This window comes from Garra rufa, chromosome 10, assembly GCF_049309525.1.
Source record: "Garra rufa chromosome 10, GarRuf1.0, whole genome shotgun sequence".
In the NCBI taxonomy this organism is placed as follows: Eukaryota; Metazoa; Chordata; class Actinopteri; order Cypriniformes; family Cyprinidae; genus Garra; species Garra rufa.
In genome coordinates, this window is record NC_133370.1 from 13,249,677 (window position 1) to 13,275,784 (window position 26,108).

Below are 26,108 nucleotides of genomic sequence, written 5' to 3' on the forward strand. Positions count from 1 at the left end.
GGCCTTTGTGTTGCTAGCGCCATCTCTGCTGTTACAGCAACAGGAAAGCTGTTGCTCAGTGTTCTTTGTGTTCATTTTCTCTCAGTTTGACATAGATATACAAATAAGTTGTTGAGTGTTTAAGGTTCTGTAGTCACATGCTTAGGGTTTGTATGATGTAGGCCAGTGCTTACAGAATAAGATTCTCACTTGATAAAGTAATGTTACAAATAATCTTTAAATTGTAATTCCATTGAGTAAAAATGATGTGCACTCCCTCTGTTTTAATAATGATAATCAGAGGTCAGTTGTTTATGTAAGGGATTTCCGGAAATTGCTAAAACCAAAAGAATAAGATTATGACAGCCACAAATGGGTGTGATGTTATTTATCACAGTTCATTTAAATGCATTTATTTCCATTTAAAAGACACTTTCATACATAACAAATAACAAACATCATTGCAAGTGATTAATAAAATCAGTGAATAAATAAGTTAATGCTATATTGATAATATTTAAAGTAAACATAAGAATAAATGTCAAAATTCAAAACAAGGCAATGATATCTTGAGAATATCTTTGATTGTATCATTTGTAGAAAGTCTATATAACCTATATTGTTAGATCACAGAGTGTCGCTTTTGAATAGAAAAACGTTAGTCCTGTGAAAAATTTGTTAGCCCAAAACCCAGCATAGAGAGGCTGAGTGAATGTGGTGTGGACTCTGTGAATGAGCGTCATTGTGTCAGAGACGCTGTAGAAGGACAGAGTTCCTGCACCGTGATCCACATACACTCCTATTCTAGAGGAGCTGGAGACTCTAGGAAGTTTAATTTGTTTGTTATTATGCCAGAATGAACAGCTGGAGTCAGAGCAGTACAAACTCCAGGACTGATCATTACAACCAAACTCATACTCTTTTCCCCGTCCCTTCCTGCTGATGCTCTTATATGACACTGATATACCCACCCAACCACTCCACTCAACCTCCCAGTAACAGTGTCCGCACACACTCTCTCTACACAACACCTGTGGAAGACCATCAAATCTGTCTGGATGATCAGGATATGGCTGTTCATCACAAGTGTATTTAATCACTCTATTCTCTTCAGACGGTAACAGGTTTTTATTCATTGTATTTGGATCAAAGGTGAGCTGACGGGAATCTGATGAAGATAAAACATACAATAAGCATCTAACAAGCAATGCATTCAAATATAAAAATAAAGCATCAGAGGTCTAATAAATTTAGATTTACATTTACAGCATCTGCCTCACTGCTATCAACGTCATCACAGCAACATGCTGGTGTAGCTGTGTGTGTTTGGAGTTGACCAGAAATTATTGCTAGTTATTTTTTATTATTAAAACATCAATTCACATTTTCTATTTATTTTCCCTTTCTTTTTTGTAGCTTTGTCACAAAATGTACAGTTGAGCCAAAGGTCAGTTTTACATAACGTGTCTCTGCCAAAACAGGAATTTTCTGCCAAATCAAGAGTGATGTGTGGAGCACAGTTTAGTCTGACTAATGAAATGTAATTAGAACTAAAGTATTTCTCTTTATGTACATGTATGATCATTAAGACTTACATTGAAGGAAGTCCTCATGAGTCTCGGGTTCAGAGGGAATGATGTTGATGTTTCCCACTATGGAAGCAAACAGACACTTTATAGTAAATATAGTAAATAATTTAAATTAGTTGTAATTATTTATTTCATACGTAAATAATTTTATTTAAGTATGAATTCTTCAATATGCTATACATGTCAGAAAATGTAAAGCTTACCTCTACCAGATAACATTTCTATCTCCTCTCTGCAGAAATGCTCCAGTTTCTCTCTTAGATCAGACACGGATTTACCAACATCATCAAAAGAGAAGTGAGAACTGACAGTGATGCTGGGTGAGTCTGTAGATCCAGGAGGGACAGAGAGAGACTGGAAACTCTACGCAGACACAATAGAAACTCCAGCTAAAAACAGAAATATTTGATAGAAACACAATCTCTGTACAACATGCCTCTTACTTCCAAAAGACCACTGTCCTGTTTGTCAGATCTCTGTTACCTGGAGGAAATGGATGTGATCATCTGTGTGTAAAAGTTGCTCCAGCTCAGCGTCTTTCCTCTTCAGATCTTCAATCTCCTGCTCCAGTTGCTTCAGTCGTTCTTCAGCTCGACTCACTGCAGCCTTTTCCTGATCTCTGATCAGCTGTATCACCTCAGAGCTGCTTCTCTTAATGGAGCGGATCAACTCAGTAAAGATCCTCTTACTGTCCTTCACTGCTGTCTGTGCAGAGCGCTGTTAGGACACACAGAGAGAGAAGCATTAGAATCAGTCCATTCACTCAGCTCTTACTGCTACCCCACACAGCCTGTTTCCTTCAGTGGGACTGAAAGAGCTCCAGCACTGGTTCCTCACTGACTGACTGCAGGAGAGTCCTAACTGAGTCTGAAACAGCTCTTCAGCAGCCAGCAGTTGTTCTTCTGCTCAAAACTCACCTTGTGAGACTCTACAGTATCTCTCAGCTCCTTAAGCTCTTTCTGTCTGTCCTGGATTCTCTGGTGGTTTGTTCTCTGTGTGTCCTCCAGATGTCTCTATATAGTATAGTCAACATAGACTTCATTAGTCCTTGCAGAGAATGTCACAAAGGACAGTAAAAAAAAAAAAAGTGGAGAAATGGATATATTATCTGTCCCTATTAAGTACCGTTTTAAAATTATTTTAAATTGAGACATTAGAGACATTTATTATTTAGCATAACTGTGTTCATACCTGTTTCACAGTCCTCTCTGCTGAAGCTGATACAGTGTTGTGGTCTTTGTGTTCATCTACCACACACATATAACATAAACAGAGCTGATCAGTACCACAGAAAATCTCCAGCAGTTTATCATGTTGAGGGCAGATCATCTCCTGTAGTCGTGTAGTGGCATCAGTCATTTTGTGGCGCTTTCCAGAGTGAAATTCTTCATGACGTTCAAAATGAGTCTGACAGTAAGATTCCAGACACACCAGACAGGACTTGATGGCTTTGCTTTTGTCCCCAGTACAGACGTCACACTCCACATCTCCAGATCCAGAGTAACATTGATCAGGACGAGCAGCTTGTAGTTTTGTCTTCTTAAGTTTCTCCATCACTTCAGCCAGCATGTTGTTTTTACCTAAAACAGGTCTTGGAGTGAAGGTCTGTCTGCACTGAGGGCAGCTGTAGACTCCCTTCTGCCCCCAGTAGTCTGTAATACAGCTCATACAGTAACTGTGTCCACAGGGAATGGCCACTGCATCTTTCAGTAGATCCAGACAGATTGAACAGCTGAACTCATCCTGAGCCACCGAGATGCTGGGTTCTGCCATTTTACTAAACACAGATACATACAGCAGCTCATACCATAAAAATACAAGTAGTAAAACACAAATAAAAGCATCACATAAGCCTGTTGAAGTTCATTTCATGACTGAGCAGGAACTCAAAAGGATGGTAATAAACCACGCTAAAGCTAGGAGTGGTTAGACTAAAGTTCACACAAGAAGATATTTTTGACCGACCTTTGCTTCTTCGCATTATTGCAAATACCCTCTCAAAGTTCATTTAGTTAATGGTGCAGTTTCTCATTCCTGGTGAAGTTTGCAGTGCCCTTTAAACTTAACATACTATTTTTTTCTGATACCATGATTTTGTACACGGCACATTTAGCACATTACTAGCAGAGTAGAGTGGGGGGAAGCACCCCCATGCTTGTTGTTTTCTAAAACATCACAGTTATATATGAAAAGAGAACAGAAGGGCCTGTAGATAGAAAGTTATTGACAAATTGTAATTATATTTTTAGGATGACTTTTTTTCTCAAACATATTTAGTGAGATAAAACACCCCCCAGCCAGATGCACAAAATAAAGGTGCTTCACAATGCTATAGAAGAACCTTTTTATATAAATGGTTCCATAAAGAAACTGCCTGCTCTGATTTAGCTGCAAAACGCCCCCTTGGTACAAATTAAATTTTTGTTAAAGATCTACTTACATGAAAACTCTGGACATTTTTCATACTTGGTTTATAATTTATGTCATTGTCATGTTCAGATTTAGTGATTTTAACATGCCAAAAGAAGGCAACACATAACCAGTGAAGACCCACAGGGACAATTAGTTTTCATTAAAACCAATACAGTTCCTATTATAAACACTAAAACCATTACAAATTTTATGACTGTTTTTTTTTTCATCATACCACATCTAAATTATGGTTACTCTGTAAGATCTATAAATGCATATAGAGACAAAGCAATAAAGAAGCAGAAATCACATGACAAAGAACTTCAGTTCCTTTCTCATCAAAACAAATCTTTTTCCCTTTAATAATATATCCCATGTATCATCACCTCATTTAATTGTTTCATTTATTATTAGGATTAACCCGTTGAGATGTATCATCTCGTTTTCTAGGGGGTCCCAAAAAAACAACGAATCACAATCCAAACATAACATAAAACAAACAAAAAAAAACAAACATAAAATTAACAATACATCCATAAACAATACTAATGATAATGACCACAAATGATAATGACCAAAAAAGGCACCACAAAATTATTTGCTAGCCATTAATATATAAATTATAAATAATAAATTAATTTGATGAAAAATTTTACCTCCAATAATATCTAGTGCAATTGCATTTAATAGCATAAGTTCAGTTATAGTATTGATTTATTGTTATCTGTATGAAAGTATTTTTTGCACAATCTACTGTATGTATCTTCTATTTTGATATTTTACACAGTTTCATAACTGAGTCATCATAAACTCCAAACCCAGGATAGAGAGGCTGAGTGAATGTGGTCTGGACTCTGTGAATGAGGGTCATTGTGTCAGAGACGCTGTAGAAGGACAGAGTTCCTGCACCATGATCCACATACACTCCTATTCTAGAGGAGCTGGAGACTACAGGGAATTGAATCTCTTTGTTGTTATGCCAGAATGAGCAGCTAGAGTCAGAGAAGAACAAACTCCAGGACTGATCATTACGTCCAAACTCACATGTGTCATAATTGTTATCATATTTTTCATAGTCTTCATTTTTGTCCTCTTTGTCATCGTGATCACCATCATCATTATCACCATCATCACCTTCACCAACATCATCATAATCATTATCATCACTATTACGATCACCATCATGTCCCCCCTTCCTGCTGGTGCTCTTATATGACACTGATATATCAACCTCACCACTCCACTCAACCTCCCAGTAACAGCGTCCACACACACTCTCTCTACACAACGCCTGCTCCAAAGTATCAAATCTGTCTGGATGATGAGGATACCGCTGGTCTGTGTCAGTGTAAGTGATCCTTCTGTTCTTCTTACACAGATGGAGGTTTTTATGTACTGTGTTTGAATCCACTGTGAACTGGTAGAAATCTGATGGAGACAAAATACAAACTACATCTAAATAAGAAATCTAAGTTTAAAATTTTAACATAAACCAACCGTGTTGAAACAATAAAACATAAAACAAGGTGCTGTGACACTGTTAGGTGCTTTGTGAACTTTAACTAGTCACTAACCACATGCTTCTCTCTAAACTCCTGCCTCAAAAGACACGTGCAAATTTAATCTGAAGTATTTGAGCAAGCACAGCTCACAGACACTTGTGTGGACATTTATGTATTGTATTCAAAAGGACAATTACTTACAGCACCACAATTGAATGGAAAACCGTTTGACTGACTATTGATAACAGAGATTTTAATTGTGCCATATTTTGTTGATCAGTATTTGAATATGAATAAGTATGTTTTGTGAGTGTGTGCTTGCTTGCTTGTTTGTTTAGTAACTTACACTGCACAAACTCATCTCTTGTCTTGCATTCAGGGGTGGGAATGATCTCAGTATGTTTTACTATAGAAATCAAGAGACGTGTATTAATACATACATTTTAATACATTTTGTATTTCTGCAGTAGATGATGCATTGTCTCGGCCTCAGACTGAACTGAACTCAGCTTAAAGGATAACTATTGCCAAAATGCAACCTGGGCTGTTTTTTTACTGTAAACGAGACAAACATATATCTAAAAGCATACTTACAACAAACAAGCCGTTTTTGAGATTGACCGTGATTTCGTTTTGTGGTCAGTGGCCGGTGAATGGGAATGCTAGGGGCATAATTAGAGCGCATCAAAATCGATATTTTTACAACACTAAGAAGGCGCGACACACCATGAAACTTTGCTTGAAGTATCACCTGGGTCTCTACACATGAACTCGAACATTGAGAACATTGTTTGTGTACACAGAGTTTACTAAAAGAAAGGTTTTGAACAACTCATTTACACTGTTTGGGTTTCCGCTCGCAGCCGTCTTGCCAGTCAAGAAGTGTCGATCTCCGGATGCGAATGAATGGACTCCATAGGACGAAATATTAGGCTTACATGAGGCTCTTTTTACAACTAGAAGGTTAATATTGTTTTTCACTTGCGACAAAACAACGAATTAGCCGTGCATTTATATGGAAATATGCTTTAGGAGCTATCCATCCTCGCATTCGGAGATCGACACCTCTTGACTGGCAAGACGGCCGCGAGCGGAAACTCAAACAGTGAAAGTGAGTTGTTCAAAACCTTTATTTTTAGTAAACTCTGTGTACACAAACAATGTTCTAAATGCTCGAGTTCATGTGTAGAGACCCAGGCGATACTTCGAGCAAAGTTTCATGGTGTGTCGAGCCTTCTTAGTGTTGTAAAAATATCGATTTTGATGCGCTTAAATTTATGCCCCTAGTAATCTCATTCACCTGCCACTGACCACAAAAGAAATCACGGTCAATCTTAAAAACGGCTCGTTTGTCGTAATTATGCTTTTAGATATATGTTTGTCTCATTTACAGTAAAAAAAAAAGGTTGCATTTTGGCAATAGTTATCCTTTAAACCAGGAACGGTCAGCATGGGAGGCAGGCATGGTAAGAAAAAGAATGCTAAAGATCACAGCCTCTAGCGTCATTTGCTAGTGCGTGTCTTGAGCTCAGGGCAGTGAGGTTTACTGCACAGCCCTTACCAGCTGACCCCAGTTATATAAAAACATTTCTTCTGTGTCGTCTGTAAACTGTTCACAGAGAATACTATGCCATAAGTGTCTACTTTTGTGCTCACCAGTCTATAATTTTGGTCATGATTAAATTTTAAGCTGACACTTGTGTTGAAAATAAGACAGAATAAACCAGACTTTATGATAAAGCCTTGCTGTATGAGACTGATGCATCACCTATTTCTTTAAATGAATGATCAGTGCTTTTACCTTTATCATGAATTTTTTCGATCTCCTCTCTGCAGAAGTGTTTCACTTTTTCTCTCAGATGAGACACAGATTTCTCAACATCAACAAAAGAGAGACGAGAACTAACAGTGATGCTGAGTAAGTCTGTAGATCCAGGAAGGACGCAAAGAAGCTGGAAACTCTCCACAGACACAAAGACACAATAGAAACACCAGCTAAAGACACAGATACATTTTAAGCAACAACATGCTCTTTCCTTTTTTAAACACCCCTGCTCTATTTGTCAGATCTCTGTTACCTGGAGGAAATGGGTGTGATTGTCTGTGTGTAAAAGTTGCTCCAGCTCAGTGTCTCTCCTTCTCAGATCTTCAATCTCCTGCTCCAATCGCTTCAGTCGTTCTTCAGCTCGACTCACTGCAGCCTTTTCCTGATCTCTGATCAGCTGCGTCACATCAGAGCAGCTTCTCTCAATGAAACAGATCAGCTCAGTAAAGATCCTCTCACTGTCCTCCACTGCTGCCTGTGCAGAGCGCTGTTAGGACACACAGAGAGAGAAGCATTAGAATCAGTCCATTCACTCAGCTCTTACTTCTACCTCACACAGCCTGTTCCCCACAGTGGGCTTCAGTGGGACTGAAAGAGCTCCAGCACTGGCTCCTCACTGACTGACTGCAGGAGAGTCCTAACTGAGTCTGAAACAGCTCTATAGCAGCCAGCAGTTGTTCTTCTGCTCAAAACTCACCTTGTGAGACTCTACAGCCTCTCTCAGCTCCTCAAGCTCCTCCTGTCTCTCCTGGATCCTTTGCTGGTATTTTCTCAGCATTTCACCCAATTGTCTCTGCAGGAAAAACAAATAATCATGAATCTGAAATTTTTTTATACTGCATGCTTTAAACAATTTAATTGCCTCAGGTAGAAATGCCTCATGAGATCCTAGTAAGAACTGTTTTAAAATGATCTTTGATTATGTGATTATGAAGTCACCTGACATCATAACTTCTGAATTCGTACCTGTTTCTCAGTCCTTTCTGCTGCAGCTGATACAGTGTCATGGTTTTTGTGTTCATCCAACATACACAGATAACATATACACTGCTCATCAGTACGACAGAAAATCTCCAGCAGTTTATCATGTTGAGGGCAGATCATCTCCTGAAGTCGTGTAGTGGCATCAGTTAATTTGTGTCGCTTTCCAGAGTGAAATTCTTCATGATGTTCGAAATGAGTCAGACAGTAAGATTCCAGACACACCAGACAAGACTTGATGGCTTTGTTTTTGTTCCCAGTACAGACGTCACACTCCACATCTCCAGGTTCAGCATAACATTGAGCAGGACGATCAGCTTGTCGTTTTGTCTTCTTAAGTTTCTCCACCACTTCAGCCAGCATGGTGTTTTTACCTAAAACAGGTCTTGGAGTGAAGGTCTGTCTGCACTGAGGGCAGCTGTAGACTCCCTTCTGATCATCCTGATCCCAGCAGCCTGTAATACAGCTCATACAGTAACTGTGTCCACAGGGAATGGCCACTGGATCCTTCAGTAGATCCAGACAGATTGAACAGCTGAACTGATCCTGAGCCAAAGAAACACTGGATTCTGCCATTGTACTGAACACAGATACATATACACCATAAAAATTAAAAGTAGTTAACCCCAAGAAAAGTATAACATAAGCCTGTTGAATTTCACTTCAAGATTGAGCAGGAAGTCAAAAAGACTAAAACACTAAAGCTAGGAGTGGTTAGACTAAAGTTCACATATGAAGAAATGTATAAGTGACCTTTGCCCCCTCACATTATTGTAAACACCCTTCAAAGTTCATTCAGTCTTCCTGTGGATTAGAATCTCACTTGGACGCTGAAATACTCAAAAGAGCACAAAAGAGAATAGGCTACACATTATGGACCTCTTTTAATATTCATAATTACACTATGAAACATCATTAAAATGTTAAAGAGAATCATCACAGAGTCATCAAATAGCTAAAAAAAAGTAAATACATGCAAAACAATCAACCATCCTTTAATCCATCTATTAAAAGCTAAAAGTAACGTTTGATCAAGACAAACTTTGATTTTGCCTTTTCTGAAAGTTTAAAATAAAGTTTAAGTTTATTGCTTTATGTTTCTAGCATGATTAACACATCGCTAACATATATTAGCATTTTGCTAGAATTATAACAAGTTTCAAAAGATTGCTAGTATGTTCTAGCATGCTGCTAACATATGATTTACTATCTTTCTAGCTTTGTTTAGCATGTAAAGCACAGCACATTTTAACATGATTTGACATTTTACTGCCATTACTCTAACATGTTTTAACACAATGCTAGCTAATTTATCATGTTGCACACACATTTCTAGCAAGTTTTACAATGCTAGTGTTTTAAAGGTGTTAGTACATTGGTATAATTTTTCTAGCATGCTTTTAGTAAGTTAACTTTCTAGCATGTTTTAACACACTCCTAGCACAATCCTAGCACTTTGGGTCTCACACTTAGAAAGTTAATAAGGTATAATGCATACCTTTAGTTATAATATAATCCTACTACAAATACCAGTTACATTATGGTTACTCTGGAAGAATATATGATGAAACAAAGCAGTACAGAGGCAGAATTCCCATGACAAAGAACTTCAGTTCCTTCTTATCCACAACGAGTATTTTTCTCTCTAATATAATATTGCAACAAATAATAATATTAGTTGCAATAATAATATAATACAGTGCAACAACTTGTCTGAAAACATTTTATTTTACAGTTTCTGTTGCACAAATAATACGCCCTATTATTTATTAGAACCATTATGTCAGGGGTGTGTGCAGGACGAGACGAGAGACAAGATTAACAATTAACAATATATTTTATATAATAATTCAAGAAGAACAATGCAAGAACAGGCAGGAACACTTACACACACGACATTCAACGTTAAAGACCGACAGGGAACTGAACTCAAAGACAGACTTTTAAAGACATACTAATCATAAGACACAGGTGATACAGATGACGAGCTAATGAAACACAGGTGACGGTGATACACAAACGAGGGCTAAACCAAATGATCACAAAATGACAGGGGGAAGACAAATGGGGAAAAAAACCAATGACAAAACAGACAGAAACGTGACACATTATTAAATCAATCTGATTAAATATTTCAGTTTCAATAATATCTAAGGCACTTGCTTTTAATAGCATTAGTTTAGCAGTTTTGTAAGCTGTATGCCAGAATTATTTGCACAATCTATGCATCCTCTATTTTGATATCTCACACAGCTTCACAATTGATGCATCATAAATCCCAATCCCAGGATAGAGAGGATGAGTGAATATGGTATGGACTCTGTGAATGAGGGTCATTGTGTCAGAGACACTGTAGATGGACAGAGTACCTGCACCGTAATCCACATACACTCCTATTCTAGAGGAGCTGGAGACTAAAGGGAGATCAGTCCCTTTATTATTATGCCAGAATGAGCAACTAGAGTCAGAGCAGAACAAACACCAGGACTGATCATTATATCCAAACTCACATATGTCATTGGTGTCATTATTATCATTGTCCTCACTTTTCCTGCAGATGCTCTTATATGACACTGATATATCCACCCAACCACTCCACTCAACCTCCCAGTAACAGTGTCCACACACACTCTCTCTACACAACGCCTGCTTCAATGTATCAAATCTGTCTGGATGATCAGGATACGGCTGTTTCTTAGAAGTATATTGAATTACTCTGTTCCCCTTTGACAGACGGAGGTTTTTATGTACTGTGTTTGAATCCACTGTAAACTGGAAGAAATCTGATGGAGACAAAGCACAATCCACACCTAAATAAGAAATCTCAATTTAAAATATTAACATAAATCAACTGTAAAACAATAAAACAAGGTGCTGTGACATTGTTTTGCAAACTTTCAATAGACACTAACCACATGCTTCTCTCTAAACTCTAGCCTCCAAAGCGACGTCCAAATTTAGCTTAAAGTAATTAAGCAAGCACAGCTTACAGTCACTTGTGGGGACATTTTATGTATGTTAACCAAAAGGACAAGCACCAAAACTGAATAGAAAACAGTTCGACTGACTATTGTTATCAGATGATGAGATTTTCATTGTGGTCAACCTTAAATATCATTATCTGAATGTGAAGAAGTGTGTTTTGTGAATGTGTCCTTGCTTGTTTAACTTACACTGTAGAAACTCGTCCTTTGTCTTGCATTCAGGGGTGGGTATGATCTCAATATATTTTGCTATGGAAATCAACAGACATGTTGTATATTAATACATGCATCTTAATACATTTTGTATTTTTGTGGTAGATGATGCATTGTCCCAGCCTCAAACTCAAGATCTCAAACCAGCAACTGTTAGCATAGGAGGCAGGAGAGGTAAGAAAGGATGCTTTAGCAGCAGTCACTACTAGCTAGTGAGTGTCTTGGGCCCAGACAGTGAGGTGTTCACAGAGACTACTAAGTGTCTCCTTTTGTAATATTTATTTCTAAGAGTAAATGAATGATCAGTGCTTTACCTTTACCATGAATCTTTTCTATTTCCTCTCCGCAGAAATCTTCAAGTTTTTCTTTTAGATGAGACAAAGATTTACTAACATCATCAAAAGAGAGACGAGAACTGACAGTGATGTTGGGTGAGTCTGTAGATTCAGGAGGAACAGGGAGAGACTGGAAACTCTACACAGACACAAAGACACAAGAGAAACAGCAGCTGAAGACACAGAAACATTTGACAGAAAACACAATCTCTTCCCTGCCTGAAGACCACTGTCCTGTTTGTCTGTTACCTGGAGAAAATGGGTGTGATGGTCTGTGTGTGAAAGTTGCTCCAGCTCAGCATCTCTCCTCCTCAGATCTTCAATCTCTTGTTCTAGTTGCTTCAGTCGTTCTTCAGCTTGACTCACTGCAACCTTTTCCTGATCTCTGATCAGCTGTGTCACCTCAGAGCGGCTTCTCTCAATGGAGCGGATCAGCTCAGTAAAGATCCTCTCACTGTCCTCCACTGCTGCCTGTGCAGAGCGCTGTTAGGACACACAGAGAGAAGCATTAGAATCAGTCCATTCACTCAGCTCTTACTGCTACCTCATACAGCCTGTTCCTCACAGTGGGCTTCAGTGGGACTGAAAGAGCTCCAGCACTGGCTCCTCAATGACTGACTGGAGGAGAGTCCTAACTGAGTCTGAAACAGATCTTCAGCAGACAGTTGTTCATCTGCTCAAAACAAACCTTGTGAGACTCTACGGCCTCCCTCAGCTCCTCAAGCTCTTTCTCTCCCTCCTCAATTCTCTCCTGATATTTTCTCTGCATTTCACCCAATAGTCTCTGTAAGAAAAACAAATAATCATTAATTTGATAGATGTTACTGCATGCTATAAATGATTAAACTGCCTCAAGTACAAAAGTCTTGTTAGATCCTAATGAGAAATGTTTTATAAATGATCTTTGACTACATAGAGATGTGATTATGAAAATAATATGCAGCATAAATTCTGAGTTCATACCTGTTTCTCAGTCCTCTCTGCTGCAGCTGATACAGTGTCATGGTTTTTGTGTTCATCCAACATACACAGATAACATATACACTGCTCATCAGTGCGACAGAAAATCTCCAGCAGTTTATCATGTTGAGGGCAGACCATCTCCTGCAGTCGTCTTGTGGCGTCCATCACTTTGTGTCGCTTTCCAGAGTGAAATTCTTCATGAAGTTCAAAATGTGTCTGACAGTAAGATTCCAGACACACCAGACAAGACTTGGTGGCTTTCTTTTTGTCCCCAGTACAGACGTCACACTCCACATCTCCAGATCCAGAGTAACACTGAGCAGGACGAGCAGCTTGTAGTTTGGTCTTCTTGAGTTTCTCCACCACTTCAGCCAGCATGGTGTTTTTACCTAAAACCGGTCTTGGAGTGAAGGTCTGTCTGCACTGAGGGCAGCTGTAGACTCCCTTCTGATCTTCCTGATTCCAGCAGCCTGTAATACAGCTCATACAGTAACTGTGTCCACAGGGAATGGCCACTGGATCCTTCAGTAGATCCAGACAGATTGAACAGCTGAACTGATCTTGAGCCAAAGAAACACTGGATTCTGCCATTTTACCGAACGCACTCACAAATATAGAGACATTCACAACAGTTCAACAGCAGTTTAGTTTCGATTTCTCTGAACTGAAACATTTCCTGATTCTGATATTGAACACGACCACTAGAGAGCAGTACGATACCACTACGATAGATAGATGTCACACACATCAATTGACGTATTTTCTGGAATTGAAATTTTAATTTAGTATATTAACACTCTGATGTGAACTCTCTATTTAACTTTGGTTGAGTTTTGCACGCAGTTTATCAACAGAAATGATCTGTAGATTATGCCGTGCGCCCTCGATACGGGAACAGCAGGAGGAGTGAGCGAGTCTACGGCTCTCTTGGAAGTTTTGCCATTCAAACCGAGCAGGGGGCGGAGTCAACAGACCGCGAGCAGCCGACTCAGCGGAGACACTGCAAACTTGGCAGGAGACGAAACCCTCGCTGTTTACCGAGGCGCGTGTCACACCGGCATACAAAGTGACCTCGCACCGCGTCTTTATATCCCGTCACGGTGCGCCTCGGGAGCCCCGGTGTTACTGCGCTCAGGGAAGATTAAACTTTTTCCTGCTCTGGCGACTGGCAGCGGGACATATGATAGTTTCCAACATCTGTATGGTCTGAAACAAAGACGCGTCTCTGCGAGAGAGAAACTTAAGTGGTCTACAGATCAGTGAGATGCAGTGAGGGACTGCATGACACTTTTCACTCTGTTGTGTTACACTTATGGCTGGGCTTGTTGACTCTTATGAAGACCTCAGAGACTCATAATTATAAGGACAATGGATAACTTTTTCACCGAGGTAAGTTGGATATGAAAATAATGTTTTCATGTTGGTATAACAAGGATGTTCTTATTCTGTTGCAGAGAACAAAATATGTGCTAAACACAATAACAAATCTGCATTTCTGTGTATTTCTATATTTATACGCTTAAGTTGCTTAACATCTCCCTCACATCTCTCTCACTGGCCCGTTTCTGAACGGTTTGGGTCGTTCCCAGCGGAACTCTCAGGCATTTCCTTACCTTTCTTCTTGTTTCCTCCTCTACATCCTGTAGCTATTATTAGAAGTGTACACTTGCTGAATTAATAAGTTGTGTTTCATCAGTGACAACTTTGTAAACATCATGACAGTTATTAGATATAGCAATAATTAATAATAATACTACTCAGTGTTGGGTGTAATGCATTACTAAATAAATAGCCTAATTACTGTAATTTACTTACTTTTCCCTTGAAAAAGTAAAGTAAGGGATTGCTTGTAATTTAATCACGTTATGACTGTAGAACAATTCTGTATAAAATAATAATGTAACATCTAATGTTAAAATTCATGTTTTAATGTTAACTTTTTCCTTTAAATACCTGAGTCAGTTTACAAATAATTTGTGCAATTTTATATAATTTGTTTTATTAGATAAAAAAAAAAACTTCATGTCTGTTCTTGTATTGTTCGACTGGTTGAGGGTGATATGGGATTTAGAAAGTAATTAGTAAAAAGGCATGCAATGCTTTTTAGATAGAGTAATAAGTACAGTAATCTAATTACACTGTTGAAGATCAAATATAACCCTGGACTGCAAACGAGTCATAAGGGTCAATTTTGATATAAATAATAAATAAATAAGCTTTCCATGGGTGTATGGTTTGTTAGTATAGGACAATATTTAGCCGAGATACAACTATTTGAAAAAAAAATATTGAGAAAATCGCCTTTAAAGTTGTTCAAATGAAGTTCTTGGCAATGCATATTATTAATAAAATAAATCTTTGACATATTTATGATAGGAAATTTACAAAATATTTTCATGAAACATGATCTTTACTTAATATCCTAATGATTTTTGGCATCAAAGAAAAAACAATAATTTTGACCCTATAATGTATTGTTGGCTATTGGCTACAAATATACCCGTGCTACTTATGACTGGTTTTGTGGACGAGGGTCACAAATTAGCTAGTAATTAGTTGAGTAGTTTTTAGAGTAACTTACCAAACACTGATAATAATATACTTTTTTAAAATTTACTATAGTGATATAAATGACATGAAGAAATAGACATTTTAAATTAAATTATTTAATTGAATTTTTAAAATAATTGTCATTTTTAGAATTTTCACAGTTAGAAAATATTATAGTATGCACATTAAATAAATTTAAAAAAATACATGGGAGTGTTGCCAAAAGGTAGTTCTGTGTAACGTTCGTCAGGACTGACGTTGATGGAAATGAGACAATAGTATTATTCATTCCTTGTGACTTGACTGTGAAATTTGTGATGATGATCAGTAGCATGAGCCGCTCCCTTGAGCCAGCGCCACATGAGTCACAAGTGAAGGTTTCTAATGTTGGCTTGAGGTGGATCATTAGTCCTCAGGATTGCGCTTTTCACCTGTGAAGGTGTGACTCTAATGAAATAAATCATCTCAATGAAACATGCTTACCTGTACCAGCTCTGAAACATAGATTTTATATTAGAGTTTCAGATGGTTAGAGAGGAGAGTAGGCTCCAACTGCACCAACTTTACACAGTAGTGTCAAATATCGGCCTGCTGCTGCGTATCTAGCCTGCGAATCGGTTCTGGACAAAAGGAGTAGTCTTTAAAAAGAGAAACAGATTCAGCCGAAACATGCGTGCGGAATGTGAGGAAGAGCTGAGCTTGTGAATGCCTGTCTCACACACTGCTCTTCTACATGACTGACCTCAGACGGAGAGACTGTGATTTCTGTCTCACACACTGTTCTTCTCCATGTCTGCCCTAATGCTTACAAATCTGCTGCGTATTTTGTCTTTTTGGTTGCACACATTTCTGTTTGCAGTTATGGCCCGGCATGTCAGTTTTGTTTTAGGTGTGTTTGTGTATGGTTTTGTTTGCACAGCAGCGTCGCTGAGGCTATTGCCTCTCTGCAGTCACTATAAGGCGGAGCTTATTCAAAGGTAAAGCTCTTTATTTTCCTGTGAACTGGCCAATCAGAGTCGCAGATACTGTTTGACAGTGTTTTAGTGAAGAGGAGTGTCACTCTGGGAAAACAAACAGTGCAGGTTAGTCTATTCCCTGAAACAAAAGTCCTATGCTTTGGGTGCAATTGTGAGGTCTCATGCACTACGAATTAGATTATAACTGTTGTCGTCGTCTTTTTTTTTTCCCTGGTAAATTGTTAATATTTTAGCAGACACACAAAGGGTTTGGTTATTGAAGTGCTTAAGTCAAATTGAATGCCATAATAAAACACACAAAGGGGTGGAGCTTATTTAGCACCTGGTTTACAACAGCCGTGAGACTCTATACACATATCTACCTAGTTTAAATGAGGAAGTACCACAGAGTTCTACTGTTTTGGAGAATATTTTTATTGGTAAAATAAGAATATTACATATGGGCCATTCTACAGAATTGGTGCAAACTGCTGTCCCACAACCAAAAAACACATTTAAAAAACATTTAAGTATTAAAATCTTAGATGTTTACTAAAACTTAAACTATTAGTAAGCTTAATATAAAATCATATTTTATCTGTTGGGAGGTGGCTGTCCTAAACCCTAGTCCCTGAATTTTAACTTATAAAAATTATATTTAAATAATTTTTGTATTTTTGTTGTTTTTAAAAGTATCTTTTTGATTCTTGAATTTTTTTAATATATATTTTCTTTGTAAATTATGAAACTTTATGTAACTTCATGTCACTACCAAAACAGTGTATGTTGTAGTCCATTGGCTGATTACCGAAACTCAACATTTTTTTTTTTTTTTTGGATGTTATCTCATAAAATCATCACTACCGAAACATGGGATGTTTTATCAAAAAATAAACTGAATTATCAAATAAGATGTTATGATAGTTTTTGGTTCAATTTATATTTAAACGAATGAATCCTTAACTTTGAAATCAGTATGATCATGTATGATCAGTATGATTTGGCCTTTCACTAAGAAAAATTGGATTCAAAATTCAACAAATCTCATAAATAACATTTGAAATATTGTTCAAAATGCAAGAAAAGTATCAGTAGGTCAATAAAACCCTTCTAATTAAATTAATGTTACTGTGTTTCGGTAGTGACAAATTTGGGGAGAGGACAAATATTCCAAAACATTCTGAAAATACAATATAAGAATTAACTGCACAATTACTAGAAATGTGTACCTTTTTTGGAAGATTGACTTTGGACCAATTCTGTAGAATGGCCCGTATATGTATTTTGTAATTAAATGTATATATTTTTTTTATTCTTTGGGAATGCTTCTGACATCCCCAAAGGGAGATTTTGTCACGTTTAACTAACTTCTGGAGACAATTTTTGTCCTTAAAGTGTGGAAAAGTAACCTCACACATACTCGGTCATGTACCCCCTCTGGTTTCTTCATCTGCTTGGTGTCAGGTAATCCTTCTTGTTACACACACGCACACATATGCGCACACATATGCACACACACACACACACACACACACACACACACACACACACACACACACACACACACACACACATTAAATCTTGTGAGTAGCTTAATGATTACACAGCGCAGTGATTCAAAGCTGCCTTTAACAAGAAACTCAGAACAGGAAAACCCCTTATGCTGATAAAAGAGAAATACTGGAAGAGAAAACCGTTGGTGGAGTTTGTATTTGTTTGTTTGTTCTTAAAGGGTTTGTGTGTTTTATGTTTCTGTTACAAATAGTTCTCCAAAAAAATGAAAATCATTTACTAACCCTTCTGTTGTTTCCAGCCTCTATACTATCTTTGTTTCTTGAAACACAACAGAAGTATTTCTGAATTAAGTCCTGAATGAATGGGGACAAGAGCTTTCAAGATTTTAAAAGAAAGCAAAAGTGCCATTAAACTGCTCCGTATGACTCATGTGTGATATTCCAAGTCTTCTGAAGTCATATGATGTTGATGTTTTTTTAGTGAGAAAGAGAAAAAAATGAAATTGGTATTAACTGATAATCTTCTTTAGAATTACTCAGATTTGTGAATGAATCATTCAAACCTTTTTTTTAACCGGATCAGCTGATTCATTGAAAGATCTGACTGAAAAGAATGATTATTTTACAAACAGCCATTGCTGTTATAATAATATATAATGTCTTCTCAACAAGTTGACTGGACTATCATGGTGCTTTTTTTATGCATTTTGAATTTGGAAAGCTTCAGTTCCTCTTTTATTGTAATTGCATGAAAAGCATCAACCAGGTCAAAATGTCCCCTTTCGTTGTCTATGGAAGAAATAGTCATATGAATTGGAATAAGGATGAGTCCACAATGACAGAATTTTCTTTTTAGATAAACTATTCATTTAATCTTGAGTCATGTCAATTAGCAAACAAAACAAAACTGTATACTTAATTAGTCTGTTTGTTCCCGAATGACTAAGAGGAAGAAAACAAGTGGACTTCCTTTTATGATTCATAACGATTACAATCTATGAGGCTTCTAAACTGCAATCAGGTGCAAAGTACATCCACATACATGCACGAAGATGGTCTTTGTCTTTGTCTTTGTTCTGTGTGAGTTTACACAGCTTTTTCTTTCTCGTTCACTCTCGTCGTGAAGTATAAACACACATTTTTCACTGTAGGACAGAACGAGAGAGGGGGAAAACGAGAGTGCTTTGGAAAAGTAGGTCAGGCGGCAATGCAGTGTATATGTGAGTGTGTTTGAGGGGGGTTGCTTGGTGAAATAAGTTTGGTTGTAAGTCTAGGAGACCGGACTGACTCTGAACGCCAAGCCCAGCGTGTGAGAGAGCTGAAGTTTGGGTCTTTGGGTTCGAAGTATGCAGGAATGCCCTTCATCACTGGCCTGCCTTCCTGTTGACCCAAACGATATCTGATCCCTCACTTCCTGCAGCCAAATGAGAGAAAGAAAGGGGGACAGAGAAAGAGCAACGGAGAAGTGTGTGTGTGTGTGTGGTAAGCTCTAAACATGCTCGGTAAGCAGCAGTGAGATTACAGAGTAACTCTGGTCTGTTTCATCCTTTACTCCGCCCCGCCTGACCGCCCTCCAAAACTCTGATATTATTTTAAGAGTTTAGATACACAATACAAGGACACACTCAGACATGCATGCGCACCGTGCAGTTTTTAACTTCAAAGTGAGGGGTTTCTTTCATCTGAACATGAAACAAAATTAGAAAGAGTCAGTGATGTTTGATTTGGGAGTCTTTGTGCATCAGTTGTGCGTGTGTGATGTTTTAGTTGGATACTTGGTAGCTGTTTCAATCTGTGAGTCCCTTGAGCCATCTGTTTTAGCACAGGAAGTGAATATTGGCCAGAAGACCTGGCGGACATGTACAGTGCCATTCAAAAGTTTTGGGTCAGGAAAGATTTTTTTATTTTTTGAAACTAATACTTTTTACAGCAAGAATGCATTAAATTAAATCAAACGCATTCAGTTAAATCAAAAGTGACTATAAAGACTTTTTACTTAGCGTTGGGCGGTTTGACCAAACATCTTTTTTCCATGACTGTGCCTTTATATGAATCAGATTGCAAAGAGTACATATACCTAGTTAAACAACCCACTGTTCTTCAGGTCCTTCAGGTCCTAAAAATTCTTTGGTTTTTAGCATTTTTGTGTATTTGAACCCTTTTCAACAATGACTGTATGATTTTGAGATCTATCTTTTCAAACTGAGGACAACTGAGGGACTCATATACAGCTATTACAGAAGGTTCAAACACTCACTGATGCTCCAGATAGAAAAACTATGCATTAAAAGCCAGGGGTGAAACCTTTTTGAATTTAAAGGTCAGGGTAAATTTCATTTATTTTCTCTTCTGGGAAACATGTAAGTATCTTCTGTAGCTTCTGAAGGGCAATACTATATGGAAAAAAATATAATATTTAGGCAAAATAAGAAAAATGGACACATCTTCATTCTGTTCAAAAGTTTACACCCCTTGCTCTCAATGCATAGTTTTTTCCTTCTGGAGCATCAGTGAGTGTTTGAACCTTCTGTAATAGTTGCATATGAGTCCCTTAGTTGTCCTCAGTGTGAAAAGATGCATCTCAAAATCATACAGTCATTGTTGGGAAGGGATCAAATACACAACGATGCTGAAAAGCCAAAGAATTTGTGAGATTTGAAGGATTTATCTAAAGAACAGCAGGCAGTTTAACTGTTCAGGACAAACTAGGGACTTATAAACAACTATCACAAAAAAAAAAATAATTAAGTGGATTATTAAGGTAACAACACAGTATTAAAAATCAAGTGTATGTAAACGTTTGAACATTTTTATAAATTCAACAATTTTCTTTTGTGGACTATATGTTAACATCTTTTATGTAAAATATCTAATTTAGGTCAGTACTAAATAAAAAAATAACATTATTTTGGTAAAATAATTAGCATTTTACAAATTCTGCAAAGTGTATGTAAACTTTTGGCCTGAACTGTATAGTATGAGCGGTTTTGATGAAAAAAAGGCTGTATAATTTCAAAATTTAAAGTAAAAACTGAATGGCCTGACTTTAGCTTTGTGAAATTATGCTACATAAAACATCTGCATGAAACAAAAACAGCAGATGGACTGAATGAGATGCAAATTCACTCTCTGACAGCAGGTGGCATTTATGGAACAGCAGCGATACAGCGTTTTCTTAGCTACTGCTGTAAACAAAGCATCATTGCTCTTTTAAATACTACATTATATTGAGGTAATGTGAAAAGAAAATGCCATCTAAACTTTTCTGAAGACAGACAGTTTCCCTCAGAGATACATTCATATAAACCCCTCAATCCAGTTCAGTATTTAGGATTTTCTTCCAATATTTTGCGCATCGTGAACAGTGATCTTGCTCTACCTGCTACAGTATTTTCTCGTCTTTACGTTCTTCTTCAGCGTCTCTGACTTCTGTATACAGCCACTTAGAGTTGGTTTATTTGGCCAGTTATAGATCTCTAATTATTAGTCATAAGTGTATGAAGTTAACAGGGATCTCCTCTCAATTCATGACTTAAGCATGACTTGTAGCAGTATGGCAGCTTTTAAAAAAAAAATCATACTGTGTACGTAATTCAAACTGGTTTACCATTTGAACCGGTATATTGCCAAGCTCTATTTCTACTCATCAAAAATTTCTGAAAATCCACAAAAAGGATACTTGAGTGTCAAATCAGCATTATAAAATAATTTCTGAAGGATCATGTGACACTGAAGACTGGAGTAATGGCTTCTGATAATCCAGCTTAACCATTACAGGAATAAATAACATTTTAAAATGTATAAAAGGAGAAAACATTTATTTTAAATTCTAATAATATTTCACAATATTATTGTTTTTACTTTTTTGATTAAAATGAAAGCAGCCTTGGTGAGCCTTGGTCCTTCAAAATGTTACAAATCTAATTAGCCCTAAGCTTTAGAAAATGTACAAAGTCTTTTTTTCCTCACACTTTCTCTGTTTTTCTCTTGGTGTTTCTGTGTAGTCAAATAACATAATGAGTATTAATATATTTTAAGGACAGAATTTTTACTAACTTTGCAAAAACTGAATTGGCCAGTCTTCGGTTGGAAGGAAGCGTTTACATGACATGTTTTTGCTGAAATCAGACTTTTAAAGTGCTTGTAAATGCATCAAGGTTTTTGTGTCCTTTCAAAAGGTATGAAAAGTTGGAAATCAGCATGGTAGTAGTTTTGACTAGAGAGAGAAAATTATGAATGAAATATGATTGGAGTGTTTTTAAACGGTAATGTGTGTGTGTTGCAGTCATAAACTGGCCGAGCGGTTGTAATCATCTAATGTTTGCAGATAAACACAAGAGACAGTCAAAGCTGCTTAACTCGAATATGCTTCTGTCAAGGAAACACACACACATGCACACACTCAAGTTCAATGCCTCAACCAGCATAAACGCATTCCTGGATGTCCCCAAAGTGAGGTTTTGTAAGATTTAGCAAACGTCTAGAGGCGTTTTTGTCCTACTTTTTGTAAATCCACTCATACTAAAAAACAATGAACAATTCAGAAGTTTCCTAACATTAATTTCTTAACGTGTTTCTCTAGAAATGGGACTGTCAGGACTCTCGAGTTCACCATTAAGCGTTTGCGTCAAAAGTTGGGAAACGGTATCACTGTGCATCCTGGTTTACTGCAGAGATGGTGAATTGGATTAGAAGCCCAGAATTCCTGAGATAAACTTGGTTTAGGGAGGAAAACAACTTCCTGTTTGTGTGGGTTAGAGATTTGCTAACTTGATGGGGCTGACTCTGTGTTTTTAAAGTAATTTGAATCCAGAGTAAATCCAGTACAGAGTTGATTTCTTTTTAGACAGTAAACATTGACTGTTAATACGCAAAAAACTTCATGCGAAATTATCCGTATTGCAATGGCAAGAAGTTTCATGCTGCTTACCAAAATTAGTCATCTTTAAAAGTCAGATTCCTTGAAAACAATGAGTAACATAATGGTCCCATTGATAAAATCATCTTCCATTCTTTCTTGCTCTATTTATCTGTTGTTGTTCTCAGTTTGTCTGTTTGCTTTTTACAGCTACTAAGTTTAGTTTAGCAAACCAGTGGTAGGTTAGCAGAAGGCCTGCATGTGTGTGCATAGGCTGTTAGAAACCATGAAGATGTGCATGTGACAGCAATCACAGAGAAAATTACTTAAATTGTCCATTTCCTCTACAGACTTTTGTCTATGTCTTGCAAAACCAAAGTTTTTCTGTGGGTACTGTGGTTTTCAGGTTGGAGTAAACTGTGGATTTGTATTATTTTTATTAGAATAATTGTTACACTTACAGCTACTAGAGCTGCAAAACGATTAGTCGTGATTAGTCGATTCAAAATAAAAGTATGCAAACATAAACTTTTATTTTGAATTGATTAATTGCGACTAATCGTTTTGCAGCTTTACAGCTAACAACTATTTTAAAAGCTTAATCTATTAATTATTTTAATTAATTGATTGAAAAAATACTAATTTTATTTCCAGTGTTTGAAATGCGTTGAAATAATTCCACATTTTGCCAAGTGCCTTCTGAAATTGAAGGCCATAAAAAACTCATTAGTTGAGTCATTGTTGCTCAAACAAACAGTAATATTTTGACACCCTTTCTGGGGAAACCAGTCTAAGAATGGTTTAGCTACTTAGAGTTGTTTCTGCTTATTATACTGAGTTAAGAGAAAGTGTTTTACTGTGTGTGTCCAGCTGCACAGCTGTTCTGTTGCAGTTTAGTCTGATCATTCAGCAGTTCTGTGTGAGTGTGTGTGTTTCTGCTCTTCTAAGCTATGAAGGCCTGTTGAGTTTATGCCACTGCATGAATAAGTGGTTGAGGGAGAGGATGACAGGTTAACAGTGATGAATTTTTAAGATTTAGAAATGCAAGAGTGATTCACAAAGCTTTCATTGAGTTTTCAAATTCCACAGTCTGAGTTTAAAACTTGCATGTTAAAAGCTGTTTGTGCTGTGGTCAAACATAATCACGTTGTTGTGTTCATGTTGTGTTTGATTTATATTCTCAGTCTTATGTTTTCCATGTGGAAACATTAGTGGTAAATTCTACATTTAGAACATTTGAACTAGTATGTACAACTACAATACCCATTATGCAGTGTGGCAGTGGAATGAACACAATGCCGCAGTGTTTAATGCAGTGTCGATAGCATATGTGTGTGTGCCCGCATGTAAGTGGGGAATGGGGTTAAAGTTCAACTGTGTCTGCTTCAGTGGGGCCTCACAGCCAGTCATGCCTGTTCAGATCACCATGTGTTTCTTCCATCAGCATGTACACTTATAGTGTGTGTGTGGCATATGAGAGAGAGAGAGGAATTTGCTCTAATGAGATATAGTTATTGGTAATTATGCATTTTTGCGACCTAATGTACAAACATTCCTAAAAAAAAAGAGCCTTCCAGAAAAAGATATTGCTCAAGGGTTGATCTTTTATTTTTAGGGGGCATTAAAGAAGTTCTTACCTTCATTTAAAAGAGTAGTTCACTTCCAGAACAAAAAGCTACAGATAATGCACTCACCCTGTTGTCATCCAAGATGTTCATGTCTTTCTTCAGTTATAAAGAATTTTTTTTTATGGAAAACATTTAAGGACTTACCTCCATATAGTGGACCTCTATGGTGGCGAGTTTCAAAATGCAGTTTCAAAGCAGCTATAAATGACTCTAAACAATCCCAGCCGAGGAATAAGGGTCTTATCTAGTGAAACAATCTGTCATTTTCTTAAAAAAAAAAAAGACATTACATTTTAACCTAAAATCTTGTCTAGGTCTCCGTGTACACTGTGTTTTCCGGTTCAAGACAGTTAGGGTATAACGAAAAACTCCCATCTCATTTTCTCCTCCAACTTCCAAATCATCCTACAAATCGCTGCAAAAGTACCAACCCTGTAGCCTGGAAAAAATCCAGACCCTAATCTATTAAGATTAAGGGTCTGGCCTCGAGCAATGAAAAGGGCCTAACTCGAGGGGCGGCACCAAGCAATTGGATAACGCCAAGACCAATCACAACAATACACACACAGCGGAGCTAACTGATAGATTAAACTCTTGCCGTATCCAGTCGGCAAAACAGCAAAGACGTCCTTCTTGCAAAGGAACGATTCAAGCGCGGTTTTCTGTTCCTCTTTTATATGAAAAGCCAAGTCTAACTGTGCGTTCACACCGCCGCCGGCGAGAGCGTCAAAATTCGCTCTAGCCGCCCTGCATGCAACGCTGTAGAAAGATTCCTTGACGCTCTGACGATCGAACGGTTGGTCTTGTATTTAAAGCGGCCGCAAAGCAAACAAGCATGTCGATCTTGTGCAGACTGACCACAAGTAGGGTTAACCTCATTAAATATTTTAAACATGAAAATAAGAAATTGAATTTAATATAGTTACATGTTTGCTAACGAAATAAACCAATTAAAAGCCATTTGCATGGATTTTTGGGTGGATTTTTGGGATTTTTGGGTTTTGTGTTCATGGTTAAGTGCAAACTTAAAAATAGGGACACGTCCTAGATTATGGGGAATCCCGCCACAGCAATAATTAACTTCTCCATTTTCCTTGGGAACTAATGTGGCCGGAACCAAGTTTACAGGACTGCGTTCTTTGGAAACCTCTCAGCGGTGAACTTCTACATTCCGATTGGTTGCCGCCGAGCCGTGTCATAGCTCATTACCATAAAGTTGACCTGACTTCAACTCTCCCCGACGCCCACACCGCCCAAAACGCGCCGCGCCGCTCTCGCCGCTTCTCGCCGCCGGCTCACATTGAAAATGAATGACTTCCGGCCACTTTGACGCTCTCGCCGCCGGCGGTGTGAACGCACAGTAACTCGTTCGTTTTAGCGGCCAAAGCAGTTGCCATCTTTCAATGTTTAGGCTACTAAATAATTCTGGACGTCGCAGCGCTGTCGTCATCTGCTTAGCTCGTCTCTGGCCCGCCTACATCAGATACACCGATTTGATTGGTTTCCAGAACTGCTTACGTATTGCAGTAACGTGCATCATTGCTCGATGCCAGAGTGTCTTGCAGAGACAATTCAAATTTTGCTCTCGCGAGACCTCTGGATTTCCAGGGTACCAACCCTGTGTTTACAAAGTAAACGTATACAAAAAAGGTAAAGCAGCGATATAGGATGATTTTGAAGTTGGAGGAAAAAATGAGGTGGAATTTGACACACCCTAACTGTCTTGAAAAGGACTGCACAGAGTACGCATGCGCATGGCAGAGCAGTTGAGGTTTAAAAGTATATACTTTTTTTTTTTTAGGAAATGACAGATCATTTA

At 37.7% G+C, this 26,108-nt stretch overlaps 3 protein-coding genes across 3 annotated transcripts in view; 1 reads left to right on the forward strand and 2 right to left on the reverse strand.

The window, feature by feature from the left end:
- Positions 1-373: 373 nt before the first annotated feature.
- Positions 374-8,944, reverse strand: LOC141344471 (uncharacterized). Its single transcript, XM_073849364.1, has 12 exons — positions 8,274-8,944; positions 8,005-8,100; positions 7,561-7,794; positions 7,284-7,443; positions 5,829-5,888; positions 4,756-5,408; positions 2,760-3,431; positions 2,486-2,581; positions 2,052-2,285; positions 1,772-1,931; positions 1,575-1,631; positions 374-1,147 (listed from the first exon to the last, which is right to left on the reverse strand). The coding sequence occupies exons 1-12, from the start codon at positions 8,862-8,864 to the stop codon at positions 594-596; spliced, it is 3,567 nt and encodes a 1,188-aa protein (XP_073705465.1). The 5' UTR covers positions 8,865-8,944; the 3' UTR covers positions 374-593.
- A 1,066-nt stretch (positions 8,945-10,010) lies between these two features.
- On the reverse strand, positions 10,011-13,410 carry LOC141343713 (E3 ubiquitin/ISG15 ligase TRIM25-like). Its single transcript, XM_073848341.1, has 6 exons — positions 12,784-13,410; positions 12,509-12,604; positions 12,070-12,303; positions 11,800-11,959; positions 11,462-11,521; positions 10,011-11,071 (listed from the first exon to the last, which is right to left on the reverse strand). The coding sequence occupies exons 1-6, from the start codon at positions 13,372-13,374 to the stop codon at positions 10,521-10,523; spliced, it is 1,692 nt and encodes a 563-aa protein (XP_073704442.1). The 5' UTR covers positions 13,375-13,410; the 3' UTR covers positions 10,011-10,520.
- Positions 13,411-13,809: 399 nt separating this feature from the next.
- Positions 13,810-26,108, forward strand: part of myo10 (myosin X) — a 55,798-nt gene continuing 43,499 nt past the window's right edge. Inside the window, exon 1 of the mRNA XM_073848491.1 lies at positions 13,810-14,172. Within this exon, the coding sequence (XP_073704592.1) occupies positions 14,152-14,172 (21 nt within the window). The 5' untranslated portion in view covers positions 13,810-14,151. The remainder of the gene's footprint in view (positions 14,173-26,108) is intronic.

Excerpts from the sequence above, each read along its gene's own strand:
- LOC141343713 (XM_073848341.1), bottom strand. The coding sequence starts at position 13,374 with ATGGCAGAATCCAGTGTTTCTTTGGCTCAAGATCAGTTCAGCTGTTCA. Across the intron at positions 11,960-12,069 it reads ATCACACCCATTTTCTCCAG|AGTTTCCAGTCTCTCCCTGT; the intron begins GTAACAGACAAA and ends GTGTCTGTGTAG. Across the intron at positions 11,072-11,461 it reads AAAGGACGAGTTTCTACAGT|ATTTCTTCCAGTTTACAGTG; the intron begins GTAAGTTAAACA and ends TGTCTCCATCAG.
- LOC141344471 (XM_073849364.1), bottom strand. The coding sequence starts at position 8,864 with ATGGCAGAATCCAGTGTTTCTTTGGCTCAGGATCAGTTCAGCTGTTCA. Across the intron at positions 5,409-5,828 it reads AAGAGATGAGTTTGTGCAGT|ATTTCTACCAGTTCACAGTG; the intron begins GTAAGTTACTAA and ends TGTCTCCATCAG. Across the intron at positions 2,286-2,485 it reads ATACTGTAGAGTCTCACAAG|CGCTCTGCACAGACAGCAGT; the intron begins GTGAGTTTTGAG and ends GTGTCCTAACAG.